The sequence below is a fragment of the Ascaphus truei genome, chromosome 12 (genome assembly GCF_040206685.1).
Source record: "Ascaphus truei isolate aAscTru1 chromosome 12, aAscTru1.hap1, whole genome shotgun sequence".
Taxonomy (NCBI): Eukaryota; Metazoa; Chordata; class Amphibia; order Anura; family Ascaphidae; genus Ascaphus; species Ascaphus truei.
This window is the reverse complement of record NC_134494.1, coordinates 40,431,344-40,449,934: the sequence shown is the minus strand read 5'-3', so window position 1 is coordinate 40,449,934 and position 18,591 is coordinate 40,431,344. Positions and strand designations below refer to the sequence as shown.

Below are 18,591 nucleotides of genomic sequence, written 5' to 3'. Positions count from 1 at the left end.
CCTCTGTGTGTTACATTGTGTGGGATTGTATTTCTCTGTGTGTTACATTGTGTGTGGGGTTGTATTCCTCTCTGTGTTACATTGTGTGGGGTTGTATTCCTCTGTGTGTTACATTGTGTGGGATTGTATTCCTCTCTGTGTTACATTGTGTGTGGTTGTATTCCTCTGTGTGTTACATTGTGTGTGGTTGTATTCCTCTCTGTGTTACATTGTGTGGGATTGTATTCCTCTGTGTGTTACATTGTGTGTGTGGTTGTATTTCTCTGCATGTTACATTGTGTGGGGTTGTATTTCTCTGTGTGTTACATTGTGTGTGGGGTTGTATTTCTCTCTGTGTTACATTGTGTGGGGTTGTATTCCTCGGTGTGTTACATTGTGTGTGGGGTTGTATTTCTCTGTGTGTTACATTGTGTGTGGTTGTATTTCTCTGCGTGTTACATTGTGTGTGGGGTTGTATTCCTCTCTGTGTTACATTGTGTGGGGTTGTATTTCTCTGTGTTACATTGTGTGGGGTTGTATTTCTCTGCGTGTTACATTGTGTGTGGGGTTGTATTCCTCTGCATGTTACATTGTGTGTGGCTGTATTTCTCTGTGTGTTACATTGTGTGTGGGGTTGTATTCCTCTGTGTGTTACATTGTGTGTGGCTGTATTCCTCTCTGTGTTACATTGTGTGGGGTTGTATTTCTCTGTGTGTTACATTGTGTGGGGGGTTGTATTTCTCTGTGTGTTACATTGTGTGTGGGGTTGTATTCCTCTGTGTGTTACATTGTGTGTGGCTGTATTCCTCTCTGTGTTACATTGTGTGGGGTTGTATTTCTCTGTGTGTTACATTGTGTGTGGCTGTATTCCTCTCTGTGTTACATTGTGTGGGGTTGTATTTCTCTGCGTGTTACATTGTGTGGGGGGTTGTATTTCTCTGCATGTTACATTGTGTGGGGTTGTATTCCTCTGTGTGTTACATTGTGTGGGGTTGTATTTCTCTGCATGTTACATTGTGTGGGGTTGTATTTCTCTGTGTGTTACATTGTGTGTGGGGTTGTATTTCTCTCTGTGTTACATTGTGTGGGGTTGTATTCCTCGGTGTGTTACATTGTGTGTGGGGTTGTATTTCTCTGTGTGTTACATTGTGTGTGGTTGTATTTCTCTGCGTGTTACATTGTGTGTGGGGTTGTATTCCTCTCTGTGTTACATTGTGTGTGGGGTTGTATTTCTCTGTGTTACATTGTGTGGGGTTGTATTTCTCTGCGTGTTACATTGTGTGTGGGGTTGTATTTCTCTGTGTGTTACATTGTGTGGGGGGTTGTATTTCTCTGTGTGTTACATTGTGTGTGGGGTTGTATTCCTCTGTGTGTTACATTGTGTGTGGCTGTATTCCTCTCTGTGTTACATTGTGTGGGGTTGTATTTCTCTGTGTGTTACATTGTGTGTGGCTGTATTCCTCTCTGTGTTACATTGTGTGGGGTTGTATTTCTCTGTGTGTTACATTGTGTGGGGGGTTGTATTTCTCTGTGTGTTACATTGTGTGTGGGGTTGTATTCCTCTGTGTGTTACATTGTGTGTGGCTGTATTCCTCTCTGTGTTACATTGTGTGGGGTTGTATTTCTCTGTGTGTTACATTGTGTGTGGGGTTGTATTCCTCTGTGTGTTACATTGTGTGGGGTTGTATTTCTCTGTGTGTTACATTGTGTGTGGGGTTGTATTCCTCTGCGTGTTACATTGTGTGTGGGGTTGTATTCCTCTGTGTGTTACATTGTGTGGGGTTGTATTTCTCTGTGTGTTACATTGTGTGTGGGGTTGTATTCCTCTCTGTGTTACATTGTGTGGGATTGTATTCCTCTGTGTGTTACATTGTGTGTGTGGTTGTATTTCTCTGCGTGTTACATTGTGTGGGGTTGTATTCCTCTGCGTGTTACATTGTGTGGGGTTGTATTCCTCTGCGTGTTACATTGTGTGGGGCTGTATTTCTCTCTGTGTTACATTGTGTGGGGTTGTATTCCTCTGTGTGTTACATTGTGTGTGGGGTTGTATTTCTCTGTGTGTTACATTGTGTGTGGTTGTATTTCTCTGCATGTTACATTGTGTGTGGGGTTGTATTTCTCTGTGTGTTACATTGTGTGTGGTTGTATTTCTCTGCGTGTTACATTGTGTGTGGGGTTGTATTCCTCTCTGTGTTACATTGTGTGGGGTTGTATTTCTCTGTGTGTTACATTGTGTGTGGGATTGTATTCCTCTGCGTGTTACATTGTGTGGGATTGTATTTCTCTGTGTTACATTGTGTGTGGTTGTATTTCTCTGCGTGTTACATTGTGTGTGGGGTTGTATTCCTCTCTGTGTTACATTGTGTGGGGATTGTATTCCTCTGTGTGTTACATTGTGTGTGGGGTTGTATTCCTCTGCATGTTACATTGTGTGTGGCTGTATTTCTCTGTGTGTTACATTGTGTGTGGGGTTGTATTCCTCTGTGTGTTACATTGTGTGTGGCTGTATTCCTCTCTGTGTTACATTGTGTGGGGTTGTATTTCTCTGTGTGTTACATTGTGTGGGGGGTTGTATTTCTCTGTGTGTTACATTGTGTGTGGGGTTGTATTCCTCTGTGTGTTACATTGTGTGTGGCTGTATTCCTCTCTGTGTTACATTGTGTGGGGTTGTATTTCTCTGTGTGTTACATTGTGTGTGGCTGTATTCCTCTCTGTGTTACATTGTGTGGGGTTGTATTTCTCTGTGTGTTACATTGTGTGGGGGGTTGTATTTCTCTGTGTGTTACATTGTGTGTGGGGTTGTATTCCTCTGTGTGTTACATTGTGTGTGGCTGTATTCCTCTCTGTGTTACATTGTGTGGGGTTGTATTTCTCTGTGTGTTACATTGTGTGTGGGGTTGTATTCCTCTGTGTGTTACATTGTGTGTGGCTGTATTCCTCTCTGTGTTACATTGTGTGGGGTTGTATTTCTCTGTGTGTTACATTGTGTGTGGGGTTGTATTCCTCTGTGTGTTACATTGTGTGGGATTGTATTTCTCTGTGTGTTACATTGTGTGTGGGGTTGTATTCCTCTGCGTGTTACATTGTGTGGGGTTGTATTCCTCTGTGTGTTACATTGTGTGTGGTTGTATTCCTCTGCATGTTACATTGTGTGTGGGGCTGTATTCCTCTCTGTGTGTTACATTGTGTGTGGGATTGTATTCCTCTGTGTGTTACATTGTGTGTGGTTGTATTCCTCTGCATGTTACATTGTGTGTGGGGTTGTATTCCTCTCTGTGTTACATTGTGTGTGGGGTTGTATTTCTCTGTGTGTTACATTGTGTGGGGTTGTATTCCTCTCTGTGTTACATTGTGTGGGGCTGTATTCCTCTGCGTGTTACATTGTGTGGGGTTGTATTCCTCTCTGTGTTACATTGTGTGTGGGGTTGTATTTCTCTGCGTGTTACATTGTGTGGGGCTGTATTCCTCTCTGTGTTACATTGTGTGTGGTTGTATTCCTCTGTGTGTTACATTGTGTGGGGTTGTATTCCTCTGCGTGTTACATTGTGTGGGGTTGTATTTCTCTGTGTGTCACATTGTGTGGGGCTGTATTCCTCTGTGTGTTACATTGTGTGTGGGGCTGTATTTCTCTGCATGTTACATTGTGTGGGGTTGTATTTCTCTGTGTGTCACATTGTGTGGGGCTGTATTCCTCTGTGTGTTACATTGTGTGTGGGGTTGTATTCCTCTGCGTGTTACATTGTGTGGGGTTGTATTTCTCTGTGTGTCACATTGTGTGGGGCTGTATTCCTCTGTGTGTTACATTGTGTGTGGGATTGTATTCCTCTGCATGTTACATTGTGTGTGGGATTGTATCCCTCTGCGTGTTACATTGTGTGGGGTTGTATTTCTCTGCGTGTTACATTGTGTGTGGGGTTGTATTCCTCTGTGTGTTACATTGTGTGTGGGGTTGTATTTCTCTGTGTGTTACATTGTGTGTGGGGTTGTATTTCTCTCTGTGTTACATTGTGTGGGGTTGTATGCCTCTGTGTGTTACATTGTGTGGGGTTGTATGCCTCTGTGTGTTACATTGTGTGGGGTTGTATTTCTCTGCGTGTTACATTGTGTGTGGGGTTGTATTCCTTTGTATGTTACATTGTGTGGGGTTGTATTTCTCTGTGTGTTACATTGTGTGTGGGGTTGTATTTCTCTCTGTGTTACATTGTGTGGGATTGTATGCCTCTGTGTGTTACATTGCCTGGGGTTATATTCCTCTGCATTTTACATTGTGTGGGATTGTATTCCTTTGTGTGTTACATTGTGTGGGGTTGTATTCCTCTGTGTGTTACATTGTGTGGGGCTGTATTTCTCTGTGTGTTACATTGTGTGTGGTTGTATTCCTCTGCGTGTTACATTGTGTGGGGTTGTATTTCTCTGCGTGTTACATTGTGTGGGTTTGTATTCCTCTGCGTGTTACATTGTGTGGGTTTGTATTCCTCTGCGTGTTACATTGTGTGGGTTTGTATTCCTCTGCGTGTTACATTGTGTGGGGTTGTATTCCTCTGCGTGTTACATTGTGTGTGTGGTTGTATTTCTCTGCGTGTTACATTGTGTGGGGTTGTATTCCTCTGTGTGTTACATTGTGTGTGTGGTTGTATTTCTCTGCATGTTACATTGTGTGGGGGATTGTATTCCTCTCTGCGTGTTACATTGTGTGGGGTTGTATTCCTCTGCGTGTTACATTGTGTGGGGTTGTATTCCTCTGTGTGTTACATTGTGTGTGGGGTTGTATTCCTCTGCATGTTACATTGTGTGGGATTGTATTTCTCTGTGTGTTACATTGTGTGTGGGGTTGTATTCCTCTGTGTGTTACATTGTGTGTGGGGTTGTATTCCTTTGTATGTTACATTGTGTGGGGTTGTATTTCTCTGTGTGTTACATTGTGTGTGGGGTTGTATTCCTCTGTGTGTTACATTGTGTGGGATTGTATTCCTCTGTGTGTTACATTGTGTGTGGGGTTGTATTCCTCTGCATGTTACATTGTGTGGGATTGTATTTCTCTGTGTGTTACATTGTGTGTGGGGTTGTATTCCTCTGTGTGTTACATTGTGTGTGGTGTTGTATTCCTCTGTGTGTTACATTGTGTGTGGGGTTGTATTCCTTTGTATGTTACATTGTGTGGGGTTGTATTTCTCTGTGTGTTACATTGTGTGTGGGGTTGTATTCCTCTCTGTGTTACATTGTGTGGGGTTGTATTCCTCTGCGTGTTACATTGTGTGGGGTTGTATTCCTCTGCGTGTTACATTGTGTGGGATTGTATTTCTCTGTGTGTTACATTGTGTGTGGGGTTGTATTCCTCTGTGTGTTACATTGTGTGTGGGGTTGTATTCCTTTGTATGTTACATTGTGTGGGGTTGTATTTCTCTGTGTGTTACATTGTGTGTGGGATTGTATTCCTCTGTGTGTTACATTGTGTGGGATTGTATTCCTCTGTGTGTTACATTGTGTGTGGTTGTATTCCTCTGCATTTTACATTGTGTGGGATTGTATTCCTTTGTGTGTTACATTGTGTGGGGCTGTATTTCTCTGTGTGTTACATTGTGTGTGGTTGTATTCCTCTGCATTTTACATTGTGTGGGATTGTATTCCTTTGTGTGTTACATTGTGTGGGGCTGTATTTCTCTGTGTGTTACATTGTGTGGGGCTGTATTCCTCTGCATGTTACATTGTGTGGGGCTGTATTTCTCTGCATGTTACATTGTGTGTGGGATTGTATTCCTCTGTGTGTTACATTGTGTGGGTTTGTATTCCTCTGCATGCTACATTGCGTGGGATTGTATTCCTCTGCGTGTTACATTGTGTGTGGTTGTATTTCTCTGCGTGTTACATTGTGTGGGATTGTATCCCTCTGCGTGTTACATTGTGTGGGTTTGTATTCCTCTGTGTGTTACATTGTGTGGGATTGTATCCCTCTGCGTGTTACATTGTGTGGGTTTGTATTCCTCTGCGTGTTACATTGTGTGGGTTTGTATTCCTCTGCGTGTTACATTGTGTGGGTTTGTATTCCTCTGCGTGTTACATTGCCTGGGGTTATATTCCTCTGCATTTTACATTGTGTGGGGCTATATTCCTCTGCGTGTTACATTGTGTGGGTTTGTATTCCTCTGCGTGTTACATTGCCTGGGGTTATATTCCTCTGCATTTTACATTGTGTGGGGCTATATTCCTCTGCATGTTACATTGTCTGGGGCTGTATTCACGATCCATGCTGAATAAGAGAAGATAATATTAATAGAGGGGGAAGTGGACACCCATACCTTGTCCCCTTTGCTCCACACCACAGTGGGCACTGGGTCTCCAGAGATGGGAACGTCAAGACGCAGCTTATTGCCAGCAACCACGATGATGGTGTCGGCAGCGAGGGACATGCAGTCCAGCTTAATCTTAGGGGGCTCTGTGAGTGTCAAACAAAGGGGGGATCATGCAGCTGTTATACCCTGCAGTACCGGTCCCCACGTATACAAGCAAGCAACCAATAGATATTTCCAGCAGCCACAAAGCCACAAGCAAAGACATGTTAACATAAATTCACGTGAACACAAATGAAGCCACGTGAACACAAAGACACGTGGGCACAGTCGTGAAGAAACACATGAAAAAAATCTGCATACACACAAAGCCACATAAACATGCAAGTAGCTATGAAAAACACGAACAGCGACACGAAAACGCACAGAAGCACACACAAACCCAAGAGCGCACATGTAAATACACATGAACCCATGTGCGCATGTCAGCACTTCAGCTGCCGTGTAAATACTCAACCAGCCACAGTCATGCACATACTGTACTGTACAGGCTGCATTTACATACACATTATACTCACACAGACAAATACATGCTCCTGCACACGTTACACGCATGCACATACTGTACTGTACAGGCTGCATTTACATACACATTATACTCACACAGACAAACACACGCTCCTGCACACGTTACATTCATGCACATACTGTACATGTTACATTTACATACACATTATACTCACACAGACAAACACACGCTCTTGTACACGTTACATGCATGATACAGACTCAGCACAGATTCCAGCAATACCTTGTCTTGGAACATAGTCTATCTTCACCTCTGAAGGAAGAGAGAGAGAGAGAGCAGCAGGTCAGTGGGGTCTGGGGCCTGGGTGAATACTGCAGGGGCCTGCATGGAAGTAACGTTCCCTCCCCTACAACGGTTAAATAAATGACTGACCGCCCTCTGCAAGACAAGCCGGTGAATTGCAGCCGTGTTGTATGCGAGGGGTTAATATCACTGCTAATTCTTCCTTATTTCCCGCTGTGATTCTAATTTGACCATGTGACCACAACTCTAGGCTTTGCATGTGGGTGCTGGCCAGGGTTACACGGCGGCACACCCAACTCCACAAGGTTTCGGGGAGGGAGGAGGAGCCACAAAAATTAAAGTCTAAATAATACATAAGCCTCAATAATTGTGAACAGACGCGGTTTGTGTGGTTCCCATGTACTCCGGGCAGGCCTAAGTCTTTGTTATTTTCCCATTCGCTAACATTATTGACCGGTGGTGTACCTTACTCAGCACAGGGGACGCGTACTTTAATAATGGGTGCCCCTTCTCGCCATTGTTAGTGGAGTAAGAGAGGATCCTCAGGGCTCATTCTCACCTAGGAAATTCAGTTTTGCCGAGAGGTTGAAGGCGAACCCTTCGGGGATGAAGGAGTAGTCCCCCTCATCCTGTGGCACCACGTCATCAATGGTCAGTTTGTGAGTCCTGTGAGGAAAAAAACGCTTGGTCAGCTGGGAGTCCCGTGTCACACAGGGGGTGCAACTCCACGTCAGTATAGGACCTTGTACCAATGGGAGATGGGAAGCACAGTATGGGGTCTCCAGTGAGTGGGGAAATGGAAAGCACAGTATGGGGTCTCCAGTGAGTGGGAGATGGGAAGCACAGTATGGGGTCTCCAGTGAGAGGAGAGATGGGAAGCACAGTATGGGGTCTCCAGTGAGAGGAGAGATGGGAAGCACAGTATGGGGTCTCCAGTGAGAGGAGAGATGGGAAGCACAGTATGGGGTCTCCAGGGAGTGGGGAGATGGGAAGCACAGTATGGGGTCTCCAGGGAGAGGAGAGATGGGAAGCACAGTATGGGGTCTCCAGTGAGAGGAGAGATGGGAAGCACAGTATGGGGTCTCCAGTGAGAGGAGAGATGGGAAGCACAGTATAGGGTCTCCAGTGAGTGGGAGATGGGAAGCACAGTATGGGGTCTCCAGTGAGAGGAGAGATGGGAAGCACAGTATGGGGTCTCCAGAGAGAGGAGAGATGGGAAGCACAGTATGGGGTCTCCAGTGAGTGGGGAAATGGGAAGCACAGTATGGGGTCTCCAGTGAGAGGAGAGATGGGAAGCACAGTATGGGGTCTCCAGTGAGAGGAGAGATGGGAAGCACAGTATGGGGTCTCCAGTGAGAGGAGAGATGGGAAGCACAGTATGGGGTCTCCAGTGAGTGGGGAAATGGGAAGCACAGTATGGGGTCTCCAGTGAGAGGAGAGATGGGAAGCACAGTATAGGGTCTCCAGTGAGAGGAGAGATGGGAAGCACAGTATGGGGTCTCCAGTGAGTGGGGAAATGGGAAGCACAGTATGGGGTCTCCAGTGAGAGGAGAGATGGGAAGCACAGTATAGGGTCTCCAGTGAGTGGGAGATGGGAAGCACAGTATGGGGTCTCCAGTGAGAGGAGAGATGGGAAGCACAGTATGGGGTCTCCAGTGAGAGGAGAGATGGGAAGCACAGTATGGGGTCTCCAGTGAGAGGAGAGATGGGAAGCACAGTATGGGGTCTCCAGTGAGTGGGAGAGATGGGAAGCACAGTATGGGGTCTCCAGTGAGTGGGAGATGGGAAGCACAGTATGGGGTCTCCAGTGAGTGGGGAGATGGGAAGCACAGAATTGGGTCTCCAGTGAGTGGGGAGATGGGAAGCACAGTATGGGGTCTCCAGTGAGTGGAGAGATGGGAAGCACAGTATGGGGTTTGCAGTGAGTGAGGAGATGGGAGCATATTATGGGGTTTGCAGTGAGTGGGGAGATGGGAGCTTATTATGGGGTTTGCAGTGAGTGGGGTGATGGGAGCTTATTATGGGGTTTGCAGTGAGTGTAGTGATGGGAGCTTATTATTGGGTTTGCAGGGAGTGGGGTGATGGGAGCTTATTATGGGGTTTGCAGTGAGTGGGGAGATGGAAGCTTATTATGGGGTTTGCAGTGAGTGGGAGATGGGAGCTTATTATGGGGTTTGCAGTGAATGGGGAGATGGGAGCTTATTATGGGGTTTGCCGTGAGTGGGGAGATGGGAGCTTATTATGGGGTTTGCAGGGAGTGTGGAGATGGGAGCTTATTATGGGGTTTGCAGTGTGGGGAGATGGGAGCTTATTATGGGGTTTGCAGTGAGTGGGGATATTGGAGACACAGTATGGGGTCTCCAGTGAGAGGAGAGATGGGAAGCAAAGTATGGGGTTTGCAGTGAGTGGGGAGATGGGAGCTTATTATGGGGTTTGCAGTGAGTGGGGAGTTGGGAGCTTATTATGGGGTTTGCAGTGAGTGGGGAGATGGGAGCTTATTATGGGGTTTGCAGTGAGTGGGAGATGGGAGCTTATTATGGGGTTTGCAGTGAGTGGGGAGATGGGAACTTATTATGGGGTTTGCAGTGAGTGGGGAGTTGGGAGCTTATTATGGGGTTTGCAGTGAGCGGGGAGATGGGAGCTTATTATGGGGTTTGCAGTGAGTGGGGATATTGGAGACACAGTATGGGGTCTCCAGTGAGTGGGGATATTGGAGGCACAGTATGGGGTCTCCAGTGAGTGGGGATATTGGAGGCACAGTATGGGGTCTCCAGTGAGTGGGGATATTGGAGGCACAGTATGGGGTCTCCAGTGAGTGGGGAGATGGGAAGCACAGTATGGGGTTTGCAGTGAGTGGGGATATTGGAGGCACAGTATGTGGTCTCCATTGAGTGGGGATATTGGAGGCACAGTATGGGATCCCTAAACATTGTGGATATGGGAGATACATTTTGGGGCCTGGTAGGGTAAGGAGACGCACAGAATGGGCTGTCTGAGAGTGGGTAGATGGAAGATACAATACAGGGTGCAGGATGGATATAGAGGATGGAGTCCTTAATGGTAAGGATGTTGATAGAGTATTTGAGAGTTCAGGGGTCCATGCATGACCTTCCAATGTGTGTGATCTTGACCCTGTCGTTGGGGATAACTTCCTTGCCGTTCTTCACCCAGATGCCTTTCACAGTCTCGTCAGACACCTCACACTTGAAGACAGCCTGATCCTTGGCCTTAACGGTTAGATCAGCCACGTTCTGCAGGACCTCTAGTTTCTTGTCTGGGGAGGGGGAGAAGAGAAGTTATACATACAGGAGGAGAGCACAGCAAGGAAGATATAGCGGCAAACAGACTGATATCACAGGAAGAGGCAGATATAGAGACAGAGACCAACAGACATTACAGGGAGTGAGATACAGACACAGGCAGACATTACAGGGAGTGAGATACAGACACAGGCAGACATTACAGGGAGTGAGATACAGACACAGGCAGACATTACAGAGAGTGAGATACAGACACAGGCAGACATTACAGAGAGTGAGATACAGACACAGGCAGACATTACAGAGAGTGAGATACAGAAACGGAGGCAGACATTACAGAGAGTGAGATACAGACACAGGCAGACATTACAGAGAGTGAGATACAGACACAGACAGACATTAAAGAGGGGAGGAGAGATCGAGAGATACAGAAACAGACAGACAGACATTACAGAGAGTGAGATACAGAAACGGAGGCAGACATTACAGAGAGTGAGATACAGACACAGGCAGACATTACAGAGAGTGAGATACAGACACAGGCAGACATTACAGAGAGTGAGATACAGACACAGGCAGACATTACAGAGAGTGAGATACAGAAACGGAGACAGACAGACATTACAGGGAGTGAGATACAGACACAGGAAGACATTACAGAGAGTGAGATACAGACACAGGCAGACATTACAGAGAGTGAGATACAGAAACGGAGACAGACATTACAGGGAGTGTGATACAGACACAGGCAGACATTACAGAGAGTGAGATACAGACACAGGCAGACATTACAGGGAGTGAGATACAGACACAGACAGACATTAAAGAGGGGAGGAGAGATCGAGAGATACAGAAACAGACAGACAGACATTACAGAGAGCGGGAGATAAAGATAGAGACAGACATTACAGAGAATGAGATACAGACACAGGCAGACATTACAGAGAGTGAGATACAGACACAGGCAGACATTACAGAGAGTGAAATACAGACACAGACAGACATTACAGAGAGTGAGATACAGAAACTGAGGCAGACATTACAGAGAGTGAGATACAGAAACGGAGACAGACATTACAGGGAGTGAGATACAGACACAGGCAGACATTACAGAGAGTGAGATACAGACACAGGCAGACATTATAGAGAGTGAGATACAGACACAGACAGACATTACAGAGAATGAGATACAGACACAGACAGACATTACAGAGCATGAGATACAGACACAGACAGACATTACAGAGAGTGAGATACAGACACAGACAGACAGACATTACAGAGAGTGAGATACAGACACAGGCAGACATTACAGAGAATGAGATACAGACACAGGCAGACATTACAGGGAGTGTGATACAGACACAGGCAGACATTACAGGGAGTGAGATACAGACACAGGGAGACATTAAAGAGGGGAGGAGAGATCGAGAGATACAGAAACAGACAGACAGACATTACAGAGAGTGGGAGATAAAGATAGAGACAGACATTACAGAGAGTGGGAGACAGACAAACATTACAGAGAGTGGGAGATAAAGATAGAGACAGACATTACAGAGAGTGAGATACAGAAACTGAGACAGACAGACATTACAGAGAGTGAGATGCAGACACAGGCAGACATTACAGAGAGTGAGATACAGAAACGGAGACAGACAGACATTACAGAGAGTGAGATACAGAAACGGAGACAGACATTACAGAGAGTGAGATACAGAAACTGACAGACATTACAGAGAGAGAGATACAGACACAGGCAGACAGACATTACAGAGAGTGAGATACAGAAACTGACAGACATTACAGAGAGCGGGAGATAGAGACACAGACAGACAGACATTACAGAGAGTGAGATACAGAAACTGACAGACATTACAGAGAGCGGGAGATAGAGACACAGACAGACATTACAGAGAGAGATAGATACAAAACATCTTAAATGAGAGAAACTTGGAGCGGAGAGAGAAATCAACAAATATTGCAGGTAATACACTTAAACTGACGTAGAGACACCTAAACTGACCCCTCCGGAGACAGACCCCTTTATTCAATATGGTGAGAAATAGGGTAACGCATAGTTAACAACACAAAGATTTATTCCCTAAAATGGAAACGGGTGCATGATTAAGGGGCTCTCTCTCTAAGCGCGAAAGCTGCCCGTTTCCCCCCTTTGGCGATATAGAACAACCCCCTTATTGTGTGTTGCCTCCCTTATTGTGTGTTTGCCTCCTTATTGTGTGTTTGCTCCCCTTATTGTGTGTTGCCCCCCTTATTGTGTGTTTGATCCCCTTATTGTGTGTTGCCCCCCTTATTGTGTGTTAATCCCCCTTATTGTGTGTTGCTCCCCCTTATTGTGTTGCCTCCCTTATTGTGTGTTGCCGCCCTTATTGTGTGTTGCTCCCCTTATTGTGTTACCCCCCTTATTGTGTTGTTGCCCCCCTTATTGTGTTACCCCCCTTATTGTGTTGTTGCCCCCCTTATTGTGTGTTTGCTCCCCCTTATTGTGTGTTGTTCCCCCTTATTGTGTGTTGCTCCCCCTTATTGTGTGTTTGCTCCCCTTATTGTGTGTTGCCCCCCTTATTGTGTGTTGCTCCCCCTTATTGTGTGTTGCCTCCCCTTATTGTGTGTTGCCTCCCCTTATTGTGTTACCCCCCTTATTGTGTTGTTGCCCCCCTTATTGTGTGTTGCCCACCGTACAGGTCATAAGAAGAAAGAGATCAGAGGCAGAGAGATGGGAGAGAAGAGCACAGGCAAACATTGCACAGCGGCTACACAAAAACCGACCTCAGGAAGGTCCCTTTTGCCCCTGCTGTATGGACTACAGGTTCATTTTGATTGCAAACACCTGTGCAATAAATGGCTGGCACCTCTGGCAGAGAGAGAGCGAATATAAGATGCTAGTAAAGTGAGGATCTCTCAGGTCCTCTTAGCGCACCTTGTACCATCAGCTCTGCCACAGATTCTCCTCCGTTGGTCTTGACGGTGTAATGGCCGCAGTCCTCGGCAGTCGGCTCGTTGATAATCAGATAATGCTTCTTCCCATCCTTCTTGAACCGATACTTGAAGGTCTCCTCTCTGGTCAGTTCCACTCCATCCTTCTCCCTGTGTCGGACAAAAGCCGAATCACAGAACATGCCCAAACCAGCTGATCCAACCCCATTAGCACCCTGCCCAGTGTGCGCCCCACCGTGGGATCTGGGCTCATCCATGCAACCTCTCTAAATAAAGATTTCTCGCATTGTGTTCTCGGTCTTACACTTATTGATCTATGTGGCACCAACACATTCTGCAGCGAAGTACAATATTGGAGTAACGAGGCCCTGGCGGCTTTATAACCAGCAAGGTGCAACTGTGCCCCATTGTGTAATTGCAGTGTCTGGAAAAATACTGCTAGGGTAGTCGATTCATGGAACAGCCTTCCAGAAGGAGTGATGGGGGCAATTACAGTCATTTAATAAAAACAATGTGAGTCATAGTTACAAAGGAACCCTAAGGGCAGAAGGTCCCGAGGCTTCAGCCATGAGAACCTCATCCAACATCAGCTTTATGTTCCAAGCCACTGTCGCTGTTAACCCCTCAAGTGCTGAAAGATTTAACGTGCATGTAGAGGTGAGTTCTCGGTGTAATGCCGCTGTGTTCCCCAAACATTTATTTTATTATCAAGCACTCCTCGTCCGTTCCCCGGTAATCCTTTGGTGGCCAATTGAACCCCTCCCAATGGCAAGTGTCACGGGAATTGGAAAAAGACACAAATATTAATAAAACAGGGTACAAGCGGGGGGGGGGGGGGGGGACAGCAATGACAAGTGGGGGGCAAAACCCCAAATCCATTTGTGGGCCCAGGCAGTACAGATGGATTGAACGGCTGCGGGAAGACGTCACGTGAGTATGTGTATTCCCTCTGCGAGGGGCGCGTGTGCGATTCCTACAAGGTGACTTTCACCGCGAGTCTCTGTGGGACCCAGTGCGTTTTTGCTGACACGGCACCCAGCACCATAATCTTATGTCTGCGGGGAGGGGACAGATCAGCTGTTCGATGACATGGTTGAGATGGCACCCACAGGCCCTCACGTGCGGTGTAAGTAAGCAGATCCAACGCAACACGGAGATGCTATTTTAGATGCTGAAACCTATCCACGGTCATAATTATACGGGCCGCAAGAGGAGGAAAAGGGGGGGGGGGAGACCTGTTAAAATGCCAGCACTTCCTCAGAGACATGCAGAACTTTATCTGGGAGCGTGAACGAAGACCGAGACAGCTTCCAGACTAACAATTAAAATGGAGAGAGTGTGGTCATATCAAGTGTGGGAACTTCCATCAGTCTGGTAGCAATACCAGCCAGCTCAATATTCTCCAAACAAGGCCGCCCAGTCTGGATTTATAAATACCGAAGCACAGATAAACCCCCACAGAGAATACGTTCATTATGCGGGTAATGTGAACACACACTCCCTGAAAGCTCTAACCCCACCCCATCATATTTTATATATAAGAGGACCAAAGATGCAAAGTTCTGTGGGGAAGATCATGTGACCAGGCAGTCACTAGATACAATTGGTGCACTGCTAGAGAGAGGGCAGGGCTCAAAAAGCGGTGTGCCAGAGCCCATTTCAGAAGAGGATGGGGATGTGACTTTTGTAAATGGTTGCTATAGAAACAAAAAATGCTTGTTACATTATAATACATTAAAAATGTAATTCAGAGTTTAAGTCAGGCTTAACGACAGAGGTGGGTCTTATGTGTGTTTCAGTGCAGAAGGTCTGGGCATAAAGGTGGCATGCTGGAATGGAAAATTAGAGTTCTAGAGAGGGGTGTTTGGGATCGGACACGTGAATTTTCATCTTTTCCACGCCAGTGACTTCTCTGGAAAGAACTTATGACGTATGGTAACGTATAGGGAATTCTGCGATGTTTCGCCTTTTATTTTAAGAAACTTGTCTGCATTTTATTGTAACGATGTTCGTGTAATAATATTTTTTCTGTAATCCAAACACTGTATTTTTATATTAAACCAATCTTTAATAAGTGATGCTCTGATTGAACTGGTTGCACGCTCTGTAGGGAGTAAAGTACATCTTCAGACACAGATTTTTGTGTGTTAAGTGCACAGATAGTTTTTCTTTAGTAAACAGGGATCTCAGACTCTGCAAATAATGACATATTTGATATTTCTTGCGTGGTGGCGATGGATAGATATGATTGTAATCGCGGAAGGGGTTAATATTAACTAATTTAAAGGTGCGTTGGCTAGAGAAGGCGTGTGTATTAACCCTGGTTGCATGTCACACTCACGTGCTCACTAGTGTGCTGTCCGTGACAGATGGTATATGGGGACGGATTGAGGGGAGATATTGTTCATTTGAGGGACCTTTGCAGAAGGTGTCAGTGGCTCAGCCTACGTGTGGAGTATGAACCCTTGCCCCATATGCAGGTCACATGTAGCAGCGGGTATTTAATGTTACCTTCCCGTGTCCCCCTGCTCCCAGCTTGCATGCAAAATAAACCTATACATAGTTATTTTGCTGGTTTTGAACTGCCGCCTCTTACCATTTAACCTGCGCTCCATCCTCTGACACCTCACACTCAAACTCCACTCTCTCTCCCACCATCACCACTTGATCCTCCAGTGCGTGCGTGATCTGAACGGGAGCCTCTGCAAGGTAAGGGGAAAGCAGTGGGTAAATGCACATACGTTTTAGGAAAGAGGGCACCTGCCACATCCCAAAATGGCAGCTGGGCAGCTTCCTGTCGGCCGCCATTTTTAACCATGCCTGGGTGAACAACGTTCAAGAGGCAACAGCTCCCAAAACAAGTGTTCCTCGGGTTAATACCAAAGAGTGTAAAAAATGATAATAATCGCCGATTGCTGCTTTTAGGCACAAGAAGAAAAAAAAGTAAAGGCAAGAGGTATGCGACACAGTTCTCCCACTGCAGAGGTCCGTGCTTGAGCCATACAGCCATCCCTCTGCCCAAACTCACCTTTTACAAAAAGCTCAGTGATGCTCTTCTCCTCTCCAATCACACACTGATAAGCAGCATCGTCTGACAAGGAGCAGTGATTGATGGTCAAAATCCTCTTGTTACCAATATTCTCAAAGATATACCTAGGGGAGACAGAGGACACATCAGGCCGCGTGTAATAAAGGGTCTGCACCCCCAGACACCACATGCTTCTGCCTTAGAGCCATCGAGTCCTGCAGGGTTTTCCCAGCTCTGTACACTGTAACTTCATCCATTCATCTATCTTTTTGGGCCAAAAAAGGTACAGATGTAGCAAGGACTTACTGTCTTCGGCGACTCTGCCACGAGCGGTTCGCGGTACCAAAGGACTAACGCAGCCAGGGCCCCACTCAGAAACATGCTTAACTTATCAGCGTTTCATTATGGGTAATTGTCTCTGGAGAGCCATGTATAATGACATTGAGTATCTCTATGCACTTCCACCTTCCCATGGTTTTTGCATTCTGCAGAACATCTCTAGGCCATTAATGACTATTACATGTCTTATAGTAGCCCACAGTAATAACCATTTCAAGGTTCAATCTCATGGTCGGTGTTTGAAGACAGTTCAAGGTCGTTAGTGAGCGTCTGTGATTATTCAAAGAGCTGTAAGTAGCATGAAGCAGAAGATGCATTGGCAGGTTGGAAGCACTGGTTTATAGCAATGCTTAGGGCTCACGTGGACGCTCTTGGTTGGCTGATGAGGGTGCAACACTACAGAAACTATGAGATAACTTACTTGCTAAAGGATTAATTCGTGGCATCCAGATCCAAAGAGATAATTACATCAGAGCAAGAATCAGACATGTAGAGTGAGAGAGAGAAAGAGGGAGAGAAAGAGAGAGAGAAAGAGAGAAAGAGAGTTAGATAAAGCCCCAAATTGAAGGAGATACCTCAAGAGAATACAATTATCCCAGTTGTGACACTACACAATATATCGTTCATTCATATTTCACTTTGCTAACAAATGTCCTGACAATATCTATTTATCCAACCCTACGAAATCACTTTGTCACAATCTAACTCCACTTGGTCACAATATAATTGTCCCTATAGTTCTAGATGCTGTATTCATAATCAGTATTCCCATTGTATCACTGGGATTGGAGGTCCCATGACACTGTTGCCACTGGATACAGTATCCCTTAGGCTGCCTCTCCTCTCACAATTACCTGCCGCTGACATGGATCTCCTGACCATTCTTTATCCACTTCACCTCTGCATCGGGATTGGCCACTTCCACCACCAGCTTCATCTTCTGACCCTTGTCTACTTGATAAGCCGGGTCCAACTTCTTTAAGAAGGCTGAAGGAATAGAGTATTGTGTTTATAAGTGACTCCGATACAGCTACAACATTACTGTGCTACTCTAACCATCCACATCTCACCAGTGCTCTTTTTCTCCTCCTTTTTCATCTTCTTGAGCCTTTTTAGGAGTCCACGCAGGTCGGTGATACCGTACTGGAAGGCGATCTTCTCGTATTCAGAGGGGGGCGCTCCACGGAGGATCTCCCACACGTCCACGTCAGGCTCTGCGTCCTGCTTCGCCTCGTTACTGCCAGAAGAGACAATATCAAAGAGTAGCCAAGACCTCCCTAACCCTCAACATGGCCAGGAGTATGGAAAACCCTCTCATAGGAGCCAAGCAAACACTTGGCTTCTGTAGCCCAACAAAGCATGAGAGGCCAAGGTGAAAGGGTCTTCAAAAAGTAGTGGTTTAAGTACTTTCTGAACCTGGGAAATGATGAGGCAAAGTGACTTGGGCTTCATTTTACAGAATGTATTTATGTCCTAAAAACAGAAAACAAAGACGGGTGGGGATCCGAGTTGGTCCTTTCTTCCATGTAGTAACAAAGGAGGGATAGGGAGTAGGGGGTATAATAATGCATCCCGAGGTTGGAAAGCTTGTAACATACGGTATCAACTACTTGTTGGTCCAATAAAAGGTACCAACCCTCAACGCCCTCTCCCTCCTTTGTTACTAAAATCGGAAAGGATCTTTTAATCTCCTGTTCTTTAGAAGCAAATCGAATGTTTATTTGGCAAAGGAAAAAGTCATTGTTCTTTGGACCTTTCTGGACCATCGCACCGTGACCTCTGTTCAGAACAGATACAGTACAATTAGCTCTGTATGCATTACATTTGTACACTGCAATTAGCACACAGCATTTGCCGTTGAGATTGAGTTTGCAGCAGTTCGTATTGTGGAGGAAAGAAAATATCCTCTTC

General features: G+C 45.8%; 1 protein-coding gene across 1 annotated transcript in view; it reads right to left on the bottom strand.

Moving 5' to 3' along the window:
• The window catches only part of MYBPC3 (myosin binding protein C3), a 79,537-nt gene that overhangs the window by 44,970 nt on the left and 15,976 nt on the right, over positions 1–18,591 (bottom strand). Inside the window, exons 11-20 of the mRNA XM_075567479.1 lie at positions 17,751–17,917; positions 17,535–17,667; positions 17,102–17,104; positions 16,342–16,466; positions 15,910–16,015; positions 13,297–13,463; positions 10,207–10,372; positions 7,658–7,764; positions 7,078–7,107; positions 6,276–6,412 (exon numbers count right to left, since the gene is read on the bottom strand). Coding sequence (XP_075423594.1) covers positions 6,276–6,412; positions 7,078–7,107; positions 7,658–7,764; positions 10,207–10,372; positions 13,297–13,463; positions 15,910–16,015; positions 16,342–16,466; positions 17,102–17,104; positions 17,535–17,667; positions 17,751–17,917 — 1,141 coding nt within the window. The remainder of the gene's footprint in view (positions 1–6,275; positions 6,413–7,077; positions 7,108–7,657; positions 7,765–10,206; positions 10,373–13,296; positions 13,464–15,909; positions 16,016–16,341; positions 16,467–17,101; positions 17,105–17,534; positions 17,668–17,750; positions 17,918–18,591) is intronic.